The sequence below is a fragment of the Microchirus variegatus genome (assembly GCF_963457635.1).
Source record: "Microchirus variegatus genome assembly, chromosome: 17".
In the NCBI taxonomy this organism is placed as follows: domain Eukaryota; kingdom Metazoa; phylum Chordata; class Actinopteri; order Pleuronectiformes; family Soleidae; genus Microchirus; species Microchirus variegatus.
Genome location: NC_139818.1, coordinates 17,190,414 through 17,215,384, shown reverse-complemented (window position 1 = coordinate 17,215,384; position 24,971 = coordinate 17,190,414). Strand labels below are relative to the sequence as shown.

The window sequence follows — 24,971 nt, the reverse complement described above, 5'->3', positions numbered from 1 at the left end:
GCACAGATCATGTGACGGTTGAATCCTGCATTCATAAACAAAGACAAAATCAGCCGCATTGTATCATTTGAACTTATTTTTATTATACCAACCATTGTTATGATTACTGACACAAATCCACTTGTTGGACAACTTGGTCTCTTCCACGACAATAACGACAACTCATCCGATCACATACAAATGGATAGAGATAGAATAAATACTTGAATAATAGATCTAATCAGTGGAAAATAATTACCTCAGAGATCTCAAGTGCAAAGCTTTGCTGTAAATGAATAATTGTGGTTAATATATCATGTGTCATGCTTTATTTGAATATAGTTCATTTTTTACCTATTCTGATCATTGAACACCATATATATATTTAATTATTCTTTACGGTTTATTTTTAGGTATTAAGCTTCCAAGCAGCCTTTTACTAGTGCAATACTAAAAAAAATATACCACTGGTTTAAGATTTATACAGTGGATTTCTTTCCAGGGGTTTATGTAAGAAGAGAAATGTTACAAGATTTGTTTGGCAACTTGAAAATAAGGGTTCTGTGTTTGGATGAGATAACTGGCAGGTACAGTTGTGTGCCTTGGGATAATTTAAAAAGAACACTATTGCACAGATTTTTAAAAGAAAATTGCTGAAAATTACACCATCATCTTATTGTGTTGGCCTTCATCAAACTTCTCACTCCCATCTGTAAGTCCTTTGATGCACTTAAACAAAACTCCTAAAGCATCAAAACAAATGATTGAACTGTTTCCCAGGATTTTCTCCCCTTGACAATTAGATTGATGTGTAAAACTGTTGGAACATATGACCACCTAACTGGTCAAAACATCATATTTATTGGCCCAGGTGCAGATCTCACAGCTCGTGGCTGTAAACATGATCTTCAAACACGGACTGTTCCATGTTGTCACAGATCATGGTGCAGAAGGGACACACTCTGTGACTCTGCTCGTGCTGCTCCAGTTCCTCTCGGGTTATGCCAGGGAAACACTCCCTGCAGTGACGACACACCAGCGTCTGCCGGGGACAGAAATAGAGACGACACTTCGCAAGCGGTAACAAAATATGGAGCAGATTATGTTTTAAAGTCCACGGCAAAAATAAACAGTAAACAAGAGCCCTGTGTGAGTATGCAGGGGACCACATCCGTGTTGACCTTTATATTACTGAGCCCTAATTCTCCATTGCTCGGACACAACACGGTGCTGGAAACTCTTATTTTATGTTCAGCACAAATCACACAACTGGTGCAGATTTGTCTGCAGCACATTCTTAATACAAATCTTCTGTTCCATCACATCCTTATATGGTGTATTAAATTGTTGGGTCCAATTATAACAATAATAAACAAAAAATATTAAAATGTCAGCTAATCCTTCACACCACATACACATCTCAAAAATGTATAGAATACAATTGTGCCCATTTAAAAAAAATGTAAAAATGGAGTAATAGGGTAAAAAGGAAATCAAATACATTAAATATATTAAAACAGACACGACCACACATTTTCTATTTTATTCATGCAAATCTATCAGAACTATTCAGTTTAATTAAGTAAAATACATTAGGTCGAAAGACGATTTAGCTGCAGAAGAACAACTATGATTCAGAAACAGACCTTTAACTGAGATAATAGTTGACCTAGTTATTGCTCACGATTGAAAACATGTTTTGGTAAGGAGTCATGTGAGAGATGGCTCAGCTGACTGGACCAGATTCCAGATATTATTTCACTCACCTCGTCTGCTGCTTCATCAAGACTGTCTGTAAGAAAAGTCAAATCAATGAATGAGCGATAAATCGAGAAATATTACTTGTCCATATTTTAGTCAAGAGTTAATTATCTGATATTAAAGTCATAGCTATTTATGTAGAAGTAATCACAATATCCATCATTGGAATTTCTGTTTTTTTCCCAAATAAATAAGGAAGAGATTTCCAGTAAAGACAAGTTGCCTTTGTCATACTCAATTTCTTTTAAAACAATAAACCATCCAGGTGTCGACAGAAGTGTCTGATATCTCAAAACCTCACAAAAGAATACCCTAAAGGTGCCTATAAACAGTTAGAAACAAATATCAGAGGCTGTTCCTCACCTATGTTTTCATACAGGTGGTCAGACTGGTCAGGTACCTCCTCCTGCTGCTGCTCATGGCCGCCTGGAGTGTTTCTACCAGGTGAGTTGGCGTCTGGCTGCGCTTGTGGTGAGTCGGCGGCAGGTGCTGCATATAGATCGGAGTAAACTCTGGCACGCAGGTTCTCGATATCGCTTCGCAGATTCTGACATGAATAAATACAGTTGAGTGACACAACACAAGGTCGACGGTGAACATTGGCTGCCTGTGTGAGAGTGTACCTGGTTTTCAGCGACAAGCTCACTGTTCTCATGTTTCACGAGCATCGTCAGGTGTTCCTTCTCTTCTATGATGCAGTCTTTATCTGTAATCTCTTCAAGTGCATCTCTGAACTGCAGCTAGACAATCAAAGTAAAAAAAAAAATATGCATGAACTATATTTCTACACACGTTTCAAATACTGAAACATAGTTCTAACGTTAGTCTCCAATGATGCTTGGGTTTACCTCAAATTTGCTACTTTTCCGCTGTTCCTGATCATATGTCATCAACACATTCTCCAGCTGCTTCCTGGCTTGCGTCAGCTCTTGCTCCTGAATCTCAATTTGTGCCTTGGCTTTTGTGGTCTTTCCCTTCTCAGCCGCCAGTTTCTCTCGAGTGTCCTGTAGCTGGTCGACAAGAGTCTGACACTGCACCTAAAGAGCACAAATCATTAAGCTGTCCTGCCTTGAGAGACTGATGAATTTAAAGATTTTGTGTTTGTTCTCACTCTTAGATCTTCCTGTGGAGAATCCTGCTGTGTCCCCAGCTGCATCAGCTCCCTGCTCAACGCCTGGTTCTCCCTCTTCATGTCCTCTATGTTGTGTGCAAGGCTCTGAAGCCTCTGCAGCTCTGCAGTGAGCCTCTCGTTGTCTCTCGCACTACTCTTTAGATCCACCTGAAGGTAAACCACTTAAATGTGATCACAATCCACCCGTTCATCAACACGTATTATTCACTGGTATGTTTAATCTGCTGCAGAACTCAGTCCCCAACAAAAGCCCAGTGTTAGGAAATTATGAAGTAACTTTGTGACCTTTTCTTTAATAGTTGCATCATCAACATTAATATTAACAAATGTGTTTAGAGGCATTGAAGAGCAGCAGTCATGTTTTTTTTAATCATGGGATTAGATAATCTGAATAAAATCAGCCTTTTACACATCATCAGATTTACCTCTAGGAGCTGGTTGCTGTCTTTTGCTTTGAGCAGTTCTCGTTCTGATTCTCTGGATTTGCTCCTGAGCCTAAAACGCACAGAAATGTATTTTTGTATGTATGTATACATTTATTTATTTTTAAAAATAGAAAAAGGTGCAGACTTGACTCACTGGCTCATCTCCTCACTTTGAACCTCAACCTTCTCCCGCAACTCCTTGCGCTCCTCTTTCAGCTGGTTGATCTTTAACACGGCTTGATCGTATTTCTCCTTAGTGTGTTTCTTTAAGAAGAAGAAGAAAACATGAATGAAGAAGAAAGGTTACAGGAGGAGGGGACCAACAGAACATTTAGTCAGAGCCTGTAATAAAATAATAAAATTGTCTTTACCTGACTTTCCCTTGATGCTTCATCGTAGTTTGAGATCAGCTTCTTCTGCTCAGCTGCGTTCTGCTCCTGAATCCCCACCTTCTTGGTCTGGACCAGCAGCTCCTCCTGGTGCAGACATTTTTGTTGCGGTTCATGTTTTTCATACCGACAGTGTAGTGCTGAGCTCAGATTTGAAACGTGCACAAAAGAAAACAAACCTTTAAGCTTTCCGTTTCCTGGAATTGTCGCTCTAAGGTGCTCTGTAGGTTTTTATTCAGCTCCTTGATTTCATCCAGCTTTTTGACCAGCCAACTGTTTTCTTTCTCTTTCTGTTCACTCTGACCCTGTACAAATGAAAGACGATCAAACATCAAAGTTCAGTCCTCTTGTTTGTCTGTTTTCTCTGTTGCACAATGAGCAAAGTGTCTTTGCTGTAAATTAGATGTATACGTACTTTTAAGATGTCGGCCTCTTGCTGTTTCTTCTGTAAGTCACTTTTTAAGGCTGCGTTTTCCTCTCTTTTTAGATCCAACTCATTCTGCAGCGCAGCTTTCTCGTGTATGCTCTGTTCCACCTGCTCCTGTGTTCAGTGAAACACATGCAGGAAATATAGTATAAGCTTCTGGGAGACAGAGACCTGTTTTCATGGGACATGGAAGATTAAAGTAGCAGTGGCAAAGCATACAGTTAAATACTTCTCAGGTCCTGAATTAAAACATTTCAATGTCGGCAACACCCCCTCCTCTATTTAACGTATATAATGTTTTTTACAATCTGTTATTATGGCCTTCATTATCCTTTTATCCTTTTTTGGGGGAAAATTGAGATTGCAGTAACTGTTTTAAATGCTTAAGGTCACTGTTGTACATATTTAACACGCATGTTTAAATCTCCTCACCAGAGCTTTGACTGCTAACTGAAACTATAGATGCACGATATTGGACTTTATGCCGATATGTCTATATATTGGGAGTGCTTGGGACGATAGCCCATACCGTTTTTTTCGCAAGATGTATTTAATATATATTTTTCATACTCTCGTCATCAAGGAGGAAGCAGTTTATTTATCTAATTTAGCTTATTGTGCATCCCTAATTAAAACTCAGCAAAACAGCGTAGATTTCTCATGATCCCTTCTTCTGCATCCCAAACTAGAACTGTTATTGCCCAACTCTGAATAGAATTCTTGATATTTTAGACATCTGTTTCAGCAGTTTCCAGTAATGTCAACCCTTTGCAGTCGGTACCTGTGTTGTAATAACCAAGAGGTCATCATCTTGGCTGCTGTCCATGCTTTGCCCCTCTGGGGCTTTGAAACAGAAGGGAGTACTGGCCCCTCGCACTTGGCCCGTGCTGTCAGCGTAGCAGAACTGGTAGAACTCTATCTCATCTTTTGGCAGGTAATATTCTGATGGGGCGAGATAAGAAATGACTGCTAGAGGCAGAACCACAGTGATACAGGGTCACATTTATTCAGCAAATGACACTTTACCTGGCAAAGTGAGTCAACAAAGTAGATATTCAGGTTTACAACACAGTAAAATAAGAAAAGCACTAAATCCTTACACTAGATTTTAGCTGTGACATGTTCATTTTTATGGTTTTTGTTTTTTTGAAATTTTATCAAAAGATCACTACTGCAACATGGGCATGTGTTTTATGCAGACAAAACACATGGAATGTCAAGTCGAGGTTGTTGATGTTTTGCGTGGTTTATAGACCAAACACAAGCAAACAAGCGAAAAAAGCCTTTTTGGGAAAGGAATTCATGTCAGTCTCTCTTGCTCAATTCAAAACAAACATATGCAGTCTTGTCCATTACCAGTCATCATCGTACTTGAAGTCATTTTCACAATACTCATACGATGTGCAAATTAAAAGGTTTTAAATACTCAAAAAACTCAAATATACTCAATGAATAGCAAATTCATGACGTTTTTTTAATGCCAGCTTTTGTTATTAATCACATCTGCGATCTTGCTGCTGCAAACTGTTTTATCTGTCAAAAGTCTAAAACCTAAAATGGAAACAAAACAAATGTAACTGCGTATTTGTGTCCGCAGATCAGATTTAAATTTAACCCATTGGCACATTTAAAGTATCAAAACTCTTTCTTACCCTTAAAAACAGCTTGCCTCGTCACGACCTCTTGTCCTTCCACATCCTGATATGGCTCCACCCACACAAACGTGTGATAATCCTTTGCTGTGCTCCATCCCACCTGTAAACGAAACATTACATTTCACCGGTTTCCCTTAAGGATTACCTGTACATTTGTTTTACATCTTGCATTTTAACAGCCATTTCCAAAATCTTATGCTTCAGCATTCCGACTTCCGATGCAGCATTAATTCCCATGCACATGAGGGGACTATGACGGCCTTCGCACTCCAAAAAGGTAATAATCCTTCCCCATGTGAGCTGTTCCGTCTCAAAACTTCAAAACTCTAGAAACACTAGCGAGATGGCGAGCTCCGTTAAAGCAAGGCACATGTCTAAAATACATATTAAGGATTATTATATAGCAACAAAAAACGAATTATTTATATTGTAAAATACAAACATGAACAGTATATATGAACATGGGTAAAATTAAGATTTTTTTTTTTTTTCAATATCAGATCAGATTTTAAATAGTATCATATTGGTTCATTCCTAGATTCCACAGGTGGGGGACTTGAGTCACGTGATTTGACTCGAGTATAACACTCGTGACTTAGGCTTGCATAAACTGACTCAAAATGACTTGAATCTTAGAATATTTACAATTTCTTAAATATTGAAGGGTTAACATTACAAAAAAAACAAATAAACATGGAAAACATTGGTTGTCTGCTTTTGCGGCCTTGCATACAAACCTGGCAACCGAGCGACACCAACACCACTTTGTGAAATTTCATTTGACACTTCAAATCCCACAAATTTTACTGATGTTATTTATAACTGTTCTTTTTTTTTCATATGGACAATTCAGTTGTATGGAACCATGAAGCAGTCCTTACAGTTTCTGTTACTGATAAAACTTCGGACTTCGAACTTGACATGACTGAGTCTTAGTTTTTCACACTTTGGCGACTGGTAGGGCCTCCAGAGTCCCAGATATAAGTATTAAAATTATTTAAAAAAATTGACTTTGCATAATATGTGCATAGCATATGTGTGACTCTTCTAGATTACTGATTTCCCTCACCTTAAAAATGCCCACCCAGTCTCTAGATTGGGGCTGGAAGGTTGCATTGAGTGTATAGCGACAGGTGATGGGGGTTGAAGGTGGATAGGACTGAGGGATGTCGATGAAAACAACCTGGGAGAAGGGGTTTTCTGCTGCTGCTGCTGCTGCTGCTGCTGCTGCTGTCTCTGCTGGACTCTCCATACTCTCCTGCCAACAAACATATAAAGAGTGATGATGAAACAACACCTCACAGTGTGTGTGAGTGAAGACAGCAGGTGCCACACTGACAGAAAACAACCTGTTTACAAACAACATATTTCCCCCCTCTTCCTGTTGTTGGTGCTTTAATATTTTAAAGCAATGCACAGCACTTGTTACTTTACTATACACGGACACTTTCCACTGTTTACACAGTGGCGTCGTCTTAAAACTGTTCCCTCCACCTGGAATGTACATTTTATCGATTTAAATCACTTTTAAAAAAGTACTTTGTGAAAAGAAAAACGCTGTCATAGGGAAACCGAAAGTAAATTAGACTATAAACGACCGCACTCACCATATGTTTAGCTGAAAACAAACGTATACTAATAAATAACACATGTATATAATAAAATAATAACGTCATGATGCTATAGTATTGAGGTAGAGACGTTTTTACTTACAGGACACACTTCTGTCGCAGCACCGAGCTGAGCTCCAACAACTCCTGAAGCGCTCGACGTCTGTGGCCTATCACCGTGCTGCCTTCACGTGCTCCTCGGAGATTTGTAAGTCGAAATGAAAAGTGTTACGACAGCTGCAACTTTTCATTCTTCATAAACAGTACGCTGCTAGTCCAGGTTTTTCAAGACTACACATTTCATAGACAAGACGTTTAAGGGTTTTTCGCCTGGTTCTGGTCCAATGGCGTATACACGCCAAACTTGTAACACCCTCGTTTCCGATTGTATGTGAAGGCATCAGTGTGTGGTGCATTATGGGAGCTGTAGTTGAGATTGAAAGTGTCACTCACTCCTGAGCCAAAAAGAACACAAGAGGGAGCCAGACTCTTCTCTTCTTGTTACTGATCCTCTTGAGACATTGAAAGTTGCAGTTTATGGCCGTTTTAATCGACTGAAGTAAATGATGCACTTTCTTTCAAGCCAAATTAAACTTCATATTGTGAATAAAATGTATAGGTTTATGATTAAAATAATCTTCAACAAGTGTGTAGGAAACAATATATGAGGTTTAAAATGTTTGCTGACCCTCACTGTAATTTCAGTTTAATTCTTTAGTCTCTATTTCACAGTTTTCCTATCCATAAGAGATACAATGGAACGCATCATCCGGCTGTGCACCTGTGATTCATCCTCATGTGTGTCTTTTCTCATCGGTGAGCCAACAACCAATCAGGTGTGAGAACTCTTAAAGGCTGCGGCTCATGATTGGCTGAGGATGAACGGGTGTTGAAATGAGTTACTCCCACTTGCCCCAGAGCGAGACTCCTACACACACTCTCACTCACGTCACGTCACGACCGACCCGCGAACAACAACAGCAGCGTCTGTGACACAGTGACGCGACAAAAGTCCGCGCAACTTTGTTGTTGCTCGTCAGGAACAAGAAGATGCGCTTTTTGTAGACGGTAAAGTCCCTTTAAAATGTTTGAAAGTTGACTGAAGCTTTAGCACTCGTGGCTAAAGTGGGAAGTAGGCATCCCGTTACCATGGTAATAGCATGGCGCCTATAGTATACAACATATAGGCCTGTGCTAGTAGTTTTAGCTTCAGGTTTGCTTCATTTGTACAACTGGGGGCATAGATTTGTTGTTGGACCACCATTTTATTGGCCATGGCTGCAACAATTAATGAATTAGTTTATTATTAATCGACATATAAATTAATCACAATTGATAATCAGTGTGAGTGAATTCATGAACTGATTGTTTGTGATGATTTTAGTTATTCTTTGTTCTTTGCTCCTCGATAATTATCACGATAAATGATGGATAGAAGAGTATTGATTATAGTTATTTTTGGAATAATTTTTCACAAATCTGAGGCAAAACATTTCCAGTCATTTTTTATGCGTTATATCTCAAAGTTTATTTGTGCAATGCATACACAGTATACTGATACTGAGAATATGTGTTTTCCTTTTTTAGGAACATTAATAACACAGCATATATTCAAGGAATATGTGGATTATTATAAGTGCAGATGAAATCAAAATACACAAGCCCAGTATTGTACAGTAATTAATTCTTTGCAGTTTTAAACAATGCAACTAGTAAATGACAAAGGCTGCACTTTAGGATATAATGTGGTTCATATTTTAACAATTATGTATTTAATGCAACAATTACTAAATTAATCACCACCTATTTTGATCATGGATGAATCTATTTGAATTTTTTCTGTAATTTAAGGTTCTTAAGTATGATTATGTTCAGGTTTGGTTTTTTTTTAGCTTTGGTTTGTTTGAGGACAATTGGAAAACAATGATGGGCAATTTTCAACACTTTATGGAGCAAGCAACTCATTCAAAGATAATAATCAATATCGAAAAAGCTAGATTCAAAAGTATTTTTCCCTACTCTCTACTCATTCAGCCCTGGTGTGATCTACACTTGAATGCATCCTTATTTATAATCCAACAATAGGACAGAGTTCAGACAATCTGGCAATTCCTGATCTTGGAGAGCAGCATATTTCTCAAACCACCAGGAATAACAATTTACACATAAGGGGAAATCTCTTCAAGGCAAACATCTCCTCCTGCCTTTATTTAATACCTCTCCGCATGAAAACTACACCACTGCTACAGTACATTAAATTATAATTCCCCCTCACTGTAATTGTATGAAGGCTCACGTAGTCCACGTCTCTATGTCTCACAAATTAAAGACCAGCAAAAGCACATGACATGATTGACATGGCTGCAGAAATCTTAGCAGGTGATCTTTAAAGCATCACAATGACAGCCTAAAGGTTGACGAGTGTAGGATGTCAGCCTATGGTTAATTCATGTTGATTCGTTCATTAATCAAGCAGCCGCTGTTGTGCGATCCTTGCACTACATCATCAGATATCTCTGACTGATAACATGTTTGTCTGACATGGTTTCTCTTTTGTCCACTCTGTGTTCTTCTTTCATTTTCCTGTCCGGAGCTAAAGCTGCTCACTTACAACACACACACACACACACTGTCAACAAGCTTTTCGGCACAGATTTAAATTCAACAACTGAAAAGCAGCGCTCCGATTTCAGTGAACAAATATCAGCGATTATCCTTCAGCGCTCGCTCCCTGCTGAGGTCTCCTGCTCATTTTCTCCTCAACATGTCACCAGGGATCGGGTGTTTGTCCTCACAGTTTCTAATTGGTCACCAGATCCTGGTCAACCAGCAGGCCCCGTGGCTTGAGTGTGTAAGTCAATCTGAAGTGAAGTGAACCCATCCTTGTGCTCATACTAATCCACTGTGTGTGTGTGTGTGTGTGTGTGTGTGTGTTCTTCAGCAGATGTGGCTTAAAAGGGCTCTTCAATAAAGATTCCTGGTCTGCTCTCCACTCATCCTCACAAATGTAGCGGGGTAAGGATGCAGGTGAGTAACGGTCACTTTGTCCAATAATGTTAGCGAGCCTTGACGTAAACCAATTTGTTAGGTACGGGTACTTAAAACTGACCAAACTGTCATGAATCTGGACGTTTCAGAGAATTTTGTTTGCTTGTATTTTGTGCTGGATTATACTGAAAATGTGTTTAGAGTGTACTGTGTTTCAAGCCAATCACAGTGACAACTAAATTCAGTTAAACGAGTTTACACTGCTGTAGTTTCAGCTCACAAAGTTGTTTAAAGGTGTTTATCCATTTATCAAGGACAACAAGTCAAACTTTTCATATTAATTATGTTTTATATCATCGCAAATTAGTGGAAATACCTGTGACTGTCATAATATGGACATAATTTGACCATTTATTGATCAAATGAATGCTATATAATTTGAGCTTTAAAATGTACATATTACTTGTAAAAAAGAAGGGTAGTTTATTTAGTATACTTTCCTACAGTTCATTAAGCAGACACATTCATTCAAAGCAACTCTTAGATAGAAATAGGTTCATTCAACACAACTTACTGAAGTGTTTAGTGCCGTTATTTCTTTACAGGTAAGGAAATATCATTTAACAGCTTAACTGGATTAAACCATTGTTTGCCGAAGATTCGTTAACCACATATTGTTGTTGTTGTTGTTGACTCTGATAAAGAACCTTGGAGAAATCCTTTGGCAGTGCTGTAACAGTATACGAGCTGAGGTCAGAGGGGCGTCTCAACCCAGCGTGAAGCTCACGGTCCAGGGTCAGGATTATCCAGATTACTGGATCAAAATACAGTCACCTAGCACCGTAACCTCCCGCAGTGTACCTGGGATATCCCTCCTTAAAGTTACCCCCACCACCACCCGCCCAGTATTCCGTCAGGATCATTACCTACAATTAACTTGACCTCACCTTCACCCAACAAGACACCAGATAGGGGGGCAGAGGTGAACAGCTGAGACGCTGCTGTGAGGATCGTTGACCACTGTGCTCAGGTTAGAGTGCAGACGGACGTTTGCTTATGAGGAATAAGTGGAATTAAACTCACTTAGGTTTGTCGCTGTAACATGTGGGTTATTCTGTTGGATAAAATATCTCAACCATAGTTTCTACGCACTTGCACACCGATATTATTGTGCTTATTTTGTTCAGTTTGTCAAGTATTTTGGTTGATGACAAAGAACCTCGAGTCAACTATGGTTGTTCTTTGTGGTGACAACATTTAAACTTTAGTTTAACTGTAGTTAAATAGAAAATATCTGTTAGACTCAATGTAGACTAGCGGAATCGGGAAGCGAACCCCCAACCTTCAAGTTGAAAAATGTAAGTTTTTTTTTGACAGCATAAATGCTGTAAATACACAAAAATGCTCCCTCAGTCAGGTCTGATAGTATTGCTTCACATATTTTGTTTTCAGATGGACACGACATTCAAATAATGTAGTTTCTGTTCACAACAAACCAAATCGAGGCAGATTTTTACGGAAAGTTACACACTGCAGCTTTAAGTACCGTCTCAGGAAGTTTGTGAAACCTTACTTCATACTAATTTAGTATTAATTAGTTGGGAATGCCGAGTATAGATTGTGTTATAATCCAGATTGAGAACACTACTACCGCTTAAGAAAAATCAGTTCTGAATTAGAACACATTTTTCCCATGGGGGAAATGACGACAGCGTGCAGATCATAGGCGGCGTTCCCATCGGAAGTGGGTGCACGCTCGAAGATCAAAGGCGGCGGCGTGATTACTCAGCATTCACGCTGAGATTTCACCTCATGCAAGTGTGAAGCGTATATTCTGGAATCGGAACACACCTGCCGCACAGAATGCAGCCTGGCTGAGTTTGAGCGTGCACAATCGACAAAAAAAGGAAATGGATGAGCTGCAAAAATAAACTGTAGGTGGCGCTGACTAAATGTTCACATTATTTGGCAGAAGCTTTCCAGCTGTTAAGATGGGACCGAGATGTTTTTTTTGTCAGATCAGATGTTTTTAGTATTGTTCGCAGTTGAAGTAAGTAAAAGGTATTCACTTGCTCTTGTGCATCAGTGTTGGGATTAATTTCCCGGGCTATTGTTGCAGTGTTAGCCTCTGTATCCGTCCTGCCACAATAACCCTTGAATGCCAGTGAGGGAACAACGTGCTGACAGACAGAGCACTCACCTGATGAGAGGAATGGAAACGGAAACATGAGTCCATGCCCGCACTTACACCGTGTACTTTGTTCTGTTTGATTGAATTTCATAATGACGCCGTGCAGCGAGTCCCGTTAAAAACGGCACAGCATGATTTTTGTTTACTATGCAGTATTACAAACTGTGCATATATTGTTTCTCCAGGATGGGTGTACCTGTGGACAGCCATGACACAAACAGTGATGTACTTAAATGTGAGCAGCAGGGAGAGGACGATGTGGATGAACATCAAATGGAAGAAAAGGCCCGCCGCAGTACTCTGCCACCCACCCTCAAGAAGAGGAGGAGAAAGGGCAAAAAGAGGTATGTTAGGATCTCCTTCATTTCTTCTTCCCATCACAGGTATTTTAACAGCTGGACGCCCTGACAGCCATGATTTTTAGAACTTGTCCTTGAGGTTCTTAAGTTTTTAGTTTTCACATTTTGGCCTCATCTTTTGGGGAGGGGAAAAAAAAGGGGAAGATGAGTGTAATGAGGCATCTGTGAGAAGCTCACAGCAAAGCAGATGTCTGTCCTTCTCCTCGTCTCTCTTCTCTTCCAGATGACTGTGGATCAACATGACCAACTGCAAATATGAAAGTGGTACGTTTCAGACGTTTCTATGATCATTTCCACTGATTTAGGCCTTTACATTAGACAACTATGTGTAATCATGTTGGATAAGCTCTAGTAGTAAGTGTACACCATGTGGCCAAACGTATATGGACAAATACTCTACTTTTATATAAAACATAATGCCCAGGTATGTAATATTCTCATTTGCAACAGTCAAACAAAGTAAATTATCAAGCAACCACAGAAGTTTCAAATTGTGCAACAGGAATATAGATAAAAAGACAGAATATAATATTTATATATATATAATATGGCAAATTAAAGGTACAGTAAGCAGGATATATGTTCGGCATTATTGATTCATAATTTCATAATAAAGGAAAAATCACAGGGCATTTCAGAGAGAGAGAGCTGTTCTAGCACTGCTAATCTGTATAAACGATATAAAACTTCCCCACCTCGATTATCCTGACCAAAATAATTGCGATTTATGATACTATTGCATGGATTCAGATGCTTTAACTTAATATATGTTGATTAGAACCATCACAGATTTTTCTTAAAACTGAATAATTTTGGTTTGTGGACAAAACAAGATGTTTGAAAACATTCAAAAAAAACTGATCCACATTTTTAAACATTATATGAACCAAACGATTAGTTGATTAATCGAGAGGATAATCGACATTAAATCAATCAGTCAACTTTAAAAATGATCGTTAGTTGCAGCCTTAATATATTTAGTGAAAAGTGATGAATTTAAATAGCTCATAAATAGTAACAAGCTGCAGCTTCACATTATGGCACCCCATTCATGCAACAAGCCTCTGGCGGCCTCTGTTGGTCATATTGGCAAGTGCAAGTGAAAAAGCACAGACAGACACACAGAGCCACCAAAAACAATACTTCACTCCCACTCCGTGAGGTGAGATAAGTATAGTTCGACAGGATTTTCTAGACACTCACTGCAAATATTAATGTTAGTATTTGTTCACGATTATCACAATAATAGAAATCCACCACGAGCAATTTATTTTTAGTACTTTTTATCACAATCAACGATAATATCGTACATTGTCCCATAGCAAAAACCCTTTCCAGTGCTGCAGCACCAACACAATTTCCTTCACTGCAAAAAAAAGATGGTCATCTGTCGCATGGTCATTCAGTGAGGGGCACAAGACAGAGAGGCATAGCATCACAAAACAATATCTGCACTGTGATAATTAGCTGTTTAAACCTGCTATATTTCATCTAGTTAACCTACATTTTCAGAATAAGGTTATTTGATTCATAATAACTGCAATTTGATGTCTAGTTAACTACTGTTTCTTTTCATAGATCCTACTCAGTTTTTTTTCCTTATCTGCACTATCACACTTAACCACACACAGCTCATTTTGTTCACAATTATGACATTTTTATGTGAATAAGAGCAATGTTGCATTTAGTTTTCTCTCGTCCTCTCAGCGTTCTGTGAATTAGTATCATTATTATTACACTTTTGCAGTAATGGTGCCGGGGCTACGTTTATGTTGAAAAAGCGAGGATGCCAACTTTCATATCTGCGTCTGCACACCTTCAATTCCCTTTATACGTTGACCACAATAAGTCACGACAATGGATAACTGTCACTTTAACTTTTGAAAACTAAATAGAGGGTTTAGTTTACAAAAACTACACACGATAAGCGGTGTTAGAGATAGGAATTTATCAGCTTTTTTTCCATTGATTCTGCAGCTCTAAGTGAACATGGCGTTAAAGAGAACGATGGGGAGAATAAATGTGTTCGTGCACGTGCATTGAATTGTCTTCTCTGTTATGTTAAAGGTTGTGCAAACTGTTGGTTGACACAGAAGAACCTCACCTAATACATTTTGAGAGCGTCAGCCGGCAACTGATCACTCAACAGCAGCTCACTAATGTTCTCGTGCACCGAAAGCGAGTAAATCCCTGCTCTGTGTGTGCGTCCAAAGCCTTTTGGAAAGTCTGAAATCAGAGCAGTCAGTGCTGTGCATCCACATATTTCTGCCCATGTCGTGTACACTAAATCTATATAATTTATTCATCGTATGATTTATCGTTAATCGACATTTCTTCGATCGACTCCTGACGGCAGCAACACTTTGCACCCACACACATGCACGAGCAAAAACATACACGGCAATACAACTAATATATATATATATATAAATATATATGTATGTAGATGTAAGTGTATATATATATATATACACATATATGTTTGTATGTAAATATATATATATACATACTGTATATGTGTGTATATATATATACACACACATATATATACATACATATATACACATACACATATATATACACACATACATACATATACACATATATACATATATATATACACACACATATAACTATAGAACTGGATAAAAATAGACTATTAAATTCACATAAAATGGAAATTTACCTTTGGCAGTGGTGTAAAACAATAACACACAAGACATACAACATTACAAATATCAAATGGTATATAAAGTAAGTAAAATATATAAAAATGTAGGCTAGTCTACTTTAGGCTATAAATAATTAACTAAACTTAGCTTTAAAAGTTAAAGTTAAAAGAAAACATGCTTGTGCACACCTGCTTCCCCACTTAATTTATAATAACCACAGCTGATTTGATGATAGATCTCTTGTAGCCATTTTTTCTTGGCTACAAACAGATCATTTGTGTAAAAAACATGAGGAACAAATGAGAAAATGTTGATGTCTGCTTTGTCTCAGTGCGTCGAGCTGCTCGTCGATACGGCCTCAAAGAGGCGGCGGACGGCGAGGAGTGGACGCTGTTTTGGACCGACTTCTCCGTGTCCCTGGAGCGTGTTAAAGACATGAAGCGTTACCAGGTATTTGATTGAATTCACTGCGACTTGCCGCAGCCACACGACGGTCATCATCATAAAGAGCTAATTGAACTGGACTCAACGCTGTCAAATAATTGTCTTGTAATTCAATTTCTGCACCTGGAGGTGGATCACGGAAGACTAGTCGTTCTCCTCGCTCACTCTGTAATGATCATCAATAGCCTCACCCTGATTCTTGTCGAGATTTAATGCTTTTAAGGGCACAGTGTTTTGATTTGTAAAATATTTTTGCAGTCTAAGTGGGTAATTCAGTTACTATTCAGCAAGTTAAAACCCATTTTACTCTGCTGTACCATATCCCCTTTTATGCTGCACACAATCCTACTCATAAAAATATGGAGCAGTCTTCATATGTTCATCGAATAATACTGTCATCTACATTTTTGTTTTCTCGTGGAGAAAATAAACCATTTTCCTGGGATGAGCGAGATCTGCCGCAAAGATTCCCTGGCAAGAAACATGAACCGCATGCGCAAGCTTTTCCCCAGAGACTACGGCATCTTCCCGAGAACGTGGTGCCTCCCCGCAGAGTCAGTTGTCTTACTTTTGCTACTTTTTCTCAGTATGTCTCACTGTCACTTACTCCTCTACTTATCCTGTTGTTGTACTCTGCAGTTACAATGATTTCCAAGCTTACACCAGGGCCAAAAAGAACAAGACGTACATCTGTAAGCCGGACACGGGCTGCCAAGGCAAAGGCATCTTCATCACCAAATCGAATAGAGACATTCCCCCCGGAGAACACATGATCTGCCAGGTTTACCTCTCCAAGGTGAGGGTCTGTCAAACAGCACACTCAAAAAAAAAAAGACGCAGAACTCGATGTTTAAATATGTGTTTTGTTTTGTTTCTCCAGCCTTTTTTAATCGACGGGTACAAGTTTGACTTGCGTATTTACGTGCTGGTGACGTCGTGCGACCCGTTCAGCATCTTCGTGTACAAGGAGGGACTGGCTCGCTTCTGCACCACGCAGTACAACGAGCCGACACACGGCAACGTGGTAAGACATGACAATGTGTGACTTGTTGAGGAGCACATGGTGCACAACACCAAGTGGTTGCATTACCGTAATTATGCGACGGTTTGTGCTATCGGAAAAATGAGCGTGTAGTTGTGGTTCTTACGGTAATTTCACTCGCGTTGTTGCAGGAAGCCGGAGAATCAGAGTCTTTGTCACCGGAGAGGAGAGAGTTGGAAAAAACGCTAACCCTAACCCTGTTTTTGGACATTGAGACAAAAACTCTAACAAATGTTATTTTAAATGAGTTATACTGTTCAAATTACAAATTTAACACACAAAAGCTGGTGTTCATGTAGAGCTATAGTGTTTTTTCCTCTTTCATTTTAAATTTTAGTTAATACAGTATTTTAACATTGTAAATAACTTACAGATATTGAAAGTTATTCTGGAAAATGGGCGAAAGCACTACTCACAGGACATTTCCTGGCCCTTTTATGATTAAAATAATTACAAATCTAAAAATAATAAAGCACTAAGACAACAATTCCAGAACCAATAGACTGACATAAACTTGAACAAAAGGGGCTTAACAAATATATTTGATTCTCTTTTAATCAATACATGAATTTGTCAGATAATTGCAGCAAAAATTTAAAAGGCTAATGCAGTTTAAAATCCAAACATTGACACTATGTAAACCCATACAAGTCTTTTTTGCGTTTCTAATTTTAGGATGATGTGTGCATGCATCTCACCAACTACTCAATCAACAAGCACAGTGAAAACTTTATCCGTGACAGGGATACTGGCAGCAAACGGTATAAATACCCTTTAACCAAATTCTATTACAACTCTTAACTCCTAAAATATCACATTTTGTCTTTAAGTGACTCTTTGTTCTCTCCTAACTGTAGAAAACTATCCACCCTCAACAAGTACCTGGACTCCATCATGTGCAACACACAGAAGATGTGGGGCGACATCGAGGACATGATCATCAAGACTCTGATCTCCGCTCATCCCATCCTCAAGCATAATTACCACACGTGCTTCCCCAACCACACCACGGGCAGCGCCTGCTTTGAGATCCTGGGCTTCGACATGCTGCTGGATCACCGCCTCAGACCCTGGGTGCTGGAGGTGAGAGAACACGACACATTATAGTTTATTTCTGGGTTTAAGAACCAGAGAGGGATCTATGATGGTTCACAGAAGTTGACAGACATCAGTTGACAGTTTGATATTGATACATAACTGTTCCGTTTTCCTCTAAATGGGAACATAATTTACAGAATTGCCATCATGTTCCACTGCAGCAGACCTGAAACTAGAGATTGACGTTATAAATCAAGTGAGAAGTAGGCAAATGTTCACATTTTCTTCTATTCAAATGGAGTTATTTTTGCAACCAGCAAAGGAGTCGCCCCCTGGTGGCTAACTGCTACTTCCATCCTTTTCCCTTTGCTCCACCAAACCAGAAAACTATGTCCATTTTCTTCATGCTGCGTACATTCTAAGCAAAGAAAAACAAGCAATGTTTTGATTTTAAAGCAATTCCACACTTCTACAAACTTACTTAAAAGGTAGTGCAGTCAATCTCTGCCCAATAAAATCTACAAAATGTTGACACACCGGACCATCAAGTATAAAAATGACAGAAAAGTATGAATGTAAAATTTATCAAGTAGCAACATTTTCCCCCTCATAACGCGCTCATTTCACACTCCTCATTTTGCTTGGCTCGTTCCAGCTCTTTAGCGAAGCTTTATGATGTTTACACTGAGTTAAATATTAAGGAGCAGACCTCAGATGTTTTTTTATGGCTGCATCATCCCATCAAAGGGAAACGGTATCGCTATCTTATGCATTATTTTATACTCGTCTTTCCTCTAAATTAAATCTTTTGGTATCTTTGAAAAGCATAAAGCTGCAGCGCGTAAACTTTTGTTGTTGTTTTCATGTTATTGCTCTGCCTCGGTCTTCGTGTGCAGAGGTGATGCATAACGTCGTTAATATGCTGCGTTCTGCATCTGAAACCAGGCTCAGCCGAGCAATACTATCAGACCTGAGTGAGGGAGCGCAGCGGAGTCAAGTAGAGTTTTAGTAGTAGTGTTTGTTGTATTTTGCTTTATTCGCTCAGTGTTGCCGTTGCTTCCCAAATCACTTCCTGTGTGCAACACGGGCCTACACGCCAGATCTAGACACCACCACTACACTGAGAAATACAGAGAAAGTCCATGAGGCTTAACAGCATCATTAACAGCGACTCTAATGAGGTATAAGGGGAAATAATAATCAGGAAATAATGAAGCATTTTAAGCCTTAGAACACAGAGCATTTAGGCTGTTTTTTAATCCATTACTATGTTAAAATGTATTCACAGAGGCTATAATAAGAATGTGCAGTATAGAGTATCCTTTAGTTTCAGCACAACCTATAGGCAAATCTGATTATTTGTTTTCATTTTCACCAACTATATAAACACACCTGAGCATAAAATACAACATTTTGAAACCTAGAAATGCGTCATAGTTCAAAATTCGCCTGGCTGGTATTTACGAACAAAAATAAAATAAAATAAAAAAACTGTAATTGTGTGACTTTTGCACAATTATATCTACTCGATGCGATTAAAATGAATTATAAATTTGACTCAACAACACATAAGACGACGAAAAAAAAGCATTTTGTAAAGCCTGAAGATGTGACCCATAAACACACACACACGCCCAGGATGTCCATATAAGGAGTTATTATTCCTGTGGCAATTTACAAAGAGTGCACCTGCGGCACGAATCTGTGCCCCGAACCGGTGGGTCCAATCTGTCCCCCAGGATGAATTTGTGGAAATTTCACATTAGGATTAGAATCTAATCCTAATTCTCAGTTACAGATACCTGTAAATGGTAAATTTAGGCATAATATTGTAGAGAATGCACTTATGTTTCTTATGAAGTTTCAGGTTGTTCATAATATTTTGTAAAAAGATATTAATTTAATGTAAAAAAGAGGGTTAATATGTTATTATGCCATTATTTGACTGGTCCGGCCCACTTGAGATCAAATTGTGCTATATGTGGCCGCTGAACCAAGGTTTAATGTTTAATAAGACATAACTATTCTGTTGTTTTTAAATGTGTGTCCAGGTGAACCACTCGCCGAGTTTTACCACAGACTCACAGCTGGACCGCGAGGTGAAGGACGCTCTGCTGTACGACACCCTGAACCTCATCAACCTAGGCGCCTGCGACCGCCGCAAAGTCAACAAAGAGGACAGACGCAGGGTGAAGGACAGGCTGCAACTAAAGCACACCAGGCAGGCCAGGTATGGAGCTGTAAGGAGCAAAGGGTTTTTCACCAAGGTCATTCATGCACTCATCTACTCATTCACTGACCGTGTGCGGTTGTTGCGTTTGTGTGTTTACCGTCAGGTCGGAGGAGCTGCGACAGTGCCAGGCCGCCTCTGTGGAACAGATGGAGAGATACCAGGCCGAACACCTGGGCGGATTCACCAGGATTTATCCCAGAGAGGGAGGAGAGAAATACGACAAGTACTTCATACATAGCAGGTCGCTGTTCCAGGAGACTGCGGCGTCCAAGGCCAGAGAGGAGTGTGTCAGGTAACAGCAGCAGCGCGCCTTCTATAGACTGAGGACAAGAGTGTCAGTGATGCACATCCTTTATGTTATGTTTCATTTATTATATCACACATTATTTGTTGTAAATAAGGGCTGAATGATTTGGTGGAAATATCTGATTTCAGTGATTTAAATATAGAGATTTCAGTCAAGCCTCATTTTAATATTTACTGTGTATTGTGTTGTTGTGTGTTTTATTCTATTGGAATTGAACAAATTTTTTAAAATTAAATTGTTGACTTTCAGATTTGGGAATTGCAATTTTGATTTAAAAACAGTCAATTATTCAATTATAAATGAGATTTTATGAGATTTTTTGTTAATTGGGCTTCCCACAAAACAATTGTTTATTTTTTCTGGGTTTTTCTTATATTAATACATTTTTACTTTATATACGTTTTTTCCAAGACATAATCACATTGAGTTAAGGTTTTTATGGAACTAAATATAGAGATTTTAATACTGCAACAGTTTTAATGTTTCTTCCAAATGAACTCATTAAATAATCCTATAATCTACTACACATCTACATATAGAGGCGTTGAGTATTTAGCATTTATGTGCAGTTTAAAAAGGGCATGTAATAAAAATAATAGGTTGAAGAAAATATATGTATTTATTCATGTGTCCCATTAACGCCTATACGTTAAAGCTGCTCTATATGAACAGATAGTTAAAGGTAATATTGTAAGAAATAATGTCAACATTTTAATTAAACTTGTATTTTTTATATCCCATTATGTCAAAATCATGCATTAAATGTGACTTACTTTTTAAATATTTTATATTATAAGGGAGCATGATTTAACAAAAAAAAAAAAAAAATCAATAAAATGAGTTGTGAATGATCATTTTGTGCATTTGTGTGTTTAGGCTTCAGCTGCAGGATCTGCTCCTGAAGCAGGAGCAGAAGGAGAAAGACCTGAAGGCGAGTCGCAGGAGAGACTTGCAGGGGGAGACGGCGGGAGAGCGAGCCAAACCCCGGCGAGCACCAAAACAACCCCCCATCCCAGACACTGGCTGTGACCCTCAGCTGGTGAGTCATTAACCATGTAGTGTCCACATGAAGCCACAAGAGGGAGTCAAACAGCTTCTGCCCCGTGATGAATGGCTCATAGTCTGTCTGACCCCTTTAGAGTCGTAGTCTACGTATATATTTACCCATTTTACATTAGCCAGAATAATATTCCCTTCAGATGATGCTTTATTGTCGAGGCTGAAAAAACAAACAGTGTTATTCGGTGACAGTAATTGCTAATATGTGGGAAATGCATACTCGTGGAAGGATATACAGTAAAGCCATAAACACAAATTGAATCAAATGCCATAATGTTTTTTCCTTTTTTCTTCTCAGCAGCTCCGTCTGTCCAGCATGTGGGTCGATCCTGAAGCTGCACAAGTCCAAGAAGAGAAGAAGGAGGCGGAGGAAGAGGAGGGGGAGGATGGGGAGGAGGAGGATGCAGCAGCAGCAGAGATGGAGGAGCAAGAGAGAGTGTATCTGCTTCTCCAGAGGAAGAAACTACTACAGGACCTGGGGGTGGTGGGCCAGATCCAGCAGCTGTTACAGGGCCAGACAGAGGGAGGGGGAGCCCTGCAGGGAGCCCCGGACGCCCACAGGCACCAGCAGAGACGACAACACACCAAAGTAAGACCTGGTGACAGGTGATGTCAGGGAATGTTTAAAGTAATACTTTAAATGAACAGAAAAAGGTTTTTGACGTGTTGCATTTGGACTCTTTGGCACAGTTTTCCCTTCGGACGCAGAAGCAGCTTCAGCATCAGCTTCAGAATCAGCTTCAGCATCAGCTTCAGCATCAGCTTCAGCAGCATCAGCAGCAGCATCAGAAAAGCTACACTCACATTTCACAACAGATTCATAAAAAGGTACAAAACCATCCCATTAAACAAACCCATATTTTAACTCTGTCTGTATTTGTTTGAAATAATCTGCTGATTTATTGATCTACTATTTAAAGTGTTTTTAAATATTTGTCAATTTCTTTTTTTTACATTTTTCTTTCCACATTGCCATCTTAAATTTAGTCTTTCATTTTTATGTGACATTATTAACAGTATGGGCAAACAAAACCCAGCTATTTATATTCAAAATTCCTGAGAATATTCTGTATTTTTGTTTAAGAAAATGTCTCAAATTTGTTGCAGATTAATTTCTTTTGCATCAGAAGTTGTTACCTACTCATCAAAGCTCTGCTTGTAGACACTAATATTATAGTTTGTTTTTTTTAAATCATATTATTGAATTAATAATAGTTTTTTAATGAAACTGGAGCAGTGCACACCAGTGTGGATTTTTAAAATTTACAAAATTGCTAGTTTCAGGTCTGAATATGTGTGGAAAAAATTCAAATCAAACATAAATTCAGATGCATTGTTGCAAATGTAGCACTTTTCCAGATTTGAATGACATTTAAACACTTTCCATGTTTCAGAGTCAGTGTTTTTTGAGCCTATCAGTGATTTGCAGTAAAATAACGTTAATGAAATGGAATTTATCATATATGCTGTTAATAAAATCACTGTTGTATTGCAGCACATCCGCTCCCACGTGACTCAGCAGCGTTTGCTCAGGCCCTCGATGGACCAGAGGAGCCTGAACAAGGATGAGACTGTGAGCAACAACAACAGAGCGGCCATCAGCGCTAAGAGACTGCACTGGCCAGGTAAACATATCACTCTGCACGCTTATGATTTCACAGAAATGTCCTTAAAATTACCTTCAAATATTAAAAAATATAATTTAAAGAGCATTTTTGGGAATTGTGGAGGGTGTTTATGTGGAAAGAATATTTAAATCTTCATACATATCATACATATAGTTTTGTAAATATTTAATAAAACAAAAAAACTGTTTTAAAATGGCATTAAAAATCTTTTTAATCTAAATTGTTTTAATTTAAAGTTGTGATGAAAATGGCATCGACTTAAATTCAAATATTAAAATCCTTCCATCACATGCTCCCATGACTAAATATGAACATAATTCAGCCTCCATAATTAGTTAGCACTTTTAATTTAGGCATTCTCACAACTCCTCGATTATTAACCGAGGAAAACCTGAGCAACACTAATAAAAGAGTTGTGAGGAATTAGTTTAATATTGAATACCACGGAGCCCTGGAGAGTTCCCAGACAACTGCCTTATTAAAACACATAATTAAAAGATGGAAAAACAAAATGAGCCTTTGCACAGCAGCACACGTGTTTGACTCTTACTTTAACAGTGAGCTTTCATTCAGAATGTTCTCCCTCTCGCTCTCTCACAGTCAGCAGCTCCCTGACCGCGAGGCAGGACAGCCGGAGCAGCTCCTACTCCAAGAAACGGTGCCGTCCCGGCGTCCAAATCCACGTCGCTAACAGAGGCGGGCACTGCGGCCACATGTCCCACGACCCCGCTGCCCTGCAGAGCCTGCTCGTCGTCTCCACTCCGATCCCGCTCCTCAGGAGGCCTGGTTTCTCTCACACCGTCAGAAACTCCTCCCGCAGAGGCTCGCAGCACGGTAAAGGGCACTGAGGAGCACAAACCAGGACTGTGATCATACACAGAAAACACACTGTGCCTGTGAAGGAACTCTCATGTTTGTACGATGTTTATCTTTTATATGTGGACACCTGCAGTTTAAGCTGCTCACCACTGTACAGAATATAGCCTGCAGCACAGCAGATGCCCTTCTCTCCCCCCCCCCCCTCCACTATTTTTACCATTTTCTACCAGCTGAGATACTTGCAGCCTAACACTTCTGCTCTCAGGGTGAATGAACTCAAAGAAAATGTCACATTCAGTGCCAAAAATAAAAAGCAGACAGGCCTCATTTAACAATGTGTAATCTAGATCTGAAAAATAAAATCTAAATCTCAATGCTTACTGGGGTTTTTTGTTGTGGGCCTTAATTATATTTTTAAAAGGTAATGTGTGAAAATTAAAGGTGAAGTTATTTTTTCTTTGGCTTCTTTTTTTATTATTATTTGTTTTCATCACTTGATTGTGTCCAATTTCGTTTTCCATTACCCCAGAATGAGGCCACCATTTTGGACCACCATTTTATTTATTTATTTTACAATTGCCCACAATGGACAAACTTAACATGTTTTGAGATTTTAAGGTTAATGGAAGGCTTCATATGTTTTTTTCCCACAGAAGGAAAAGGTGAGGAATATTCAGCTGCAACTTCACAACACATTCTGCTAAATTTTACACACTAATCCTTTAATTCCTAGTCACCAATTAACTGTTATATTTATTTTGTGCTGCCTAGTATTAAAAAAAAAAAACCTTATTTACACTTATGATAAAAAAA

The 24,971-nt window shown here is 38.9% G+C and overlaps 2 protein-coding genes across 3 annotated transcripts; one reads left to right on the top strand and one right to left on the bottom strand.

Moving 5' to 3' along the window:
- Window positions 1-58: 58 nt before the first annotated feature.
- On the bottom strand, window positions 59-7,567 carry calcoco2 (calcium binding and coiled-coil domain 2). 2 transcript variants are annotated; one of them, XM_083903351.1, is made up of 15 exons: window positions 7,482-7,567; window positions 6,838-7,026; window positions 5,766-5,868; window positions 4,895-5,055; window positions 4,102-4,227; window positions 3,866-3,991; window positions 3,669-3,773; window positions 3,452-3,561; window positions 3,298-3,367; window positions 2,852-3,019; window positions 2,589-2,777; window positions 2,364-2,480; window positions 2,104-2,287; window positions 1,746-1,771; window positions 59-1,021 (listed from the first exon to the last, which is right to left on the bottom strand). In XM_083903351.1, exons 2-15 carry the CDS (start codon window positions 7,018-7,020, stop codon window positions 860-862), a joined length of 1,830 nt encoding a protein of 609 aa, XP_083759477.1. In that variant the 5' UTR covers window positions 7,021-7,026; window positions 7,482-7,567; the 3' UTR covers window positions 59-859. The 2 variants fall into 2 exon arrangements, with proteins under 2 accessions (XP_083759477.1, XP_083759478.1); XM_083903352.1 differs by lacking the exon at window positions 7,482-7,567 and having other exon boundaries at window positions 6,952-7,026.
- A 2,616-nt stretch (window positions 7,568-10,183) lies between these two features.
- Window positions 10,184-24,395, top strand: ttll6 (tubulin tyrosine ligase-like family, member 6). The gene is made up of 17 exons (XM_083903708.1): window positions 10,184-10,229; window positions 10,323-10,405; window positions 12,743-12,901; window positions 13,146-13,180; window positions 15,920-16,038; window positions 16,456-16,586; window positions 16,672-16,828; window positions 16,913-17,056; window positions 17,750-17,835; window positions 17,932-18,157; window positions 20,164-20,342; window positions 20,449-20,637; window positions 21,529-21,691; window positions 22,013-22,300; window positions 22,402-22,539; window positions 23,207-23,336; window positions 23,940-24,395. The coding sequence occupies exons 3-17, from the start codon at window positions 12,744-12,746 to the stop codon at window positions 24,185-24,187; spliced, it is 2,391 nt and encodes a 796-aa protein (XP_083759834.1). The 5' UTR covers window positions 10,184-10,229; window positions 10,323-10,405; window position 12,743; the 3' UTR covers window positions 24,188-24,395.
- The last annotated feature ends 576 nt before the right edge of the window (window positions 24,396-24,971 follow it).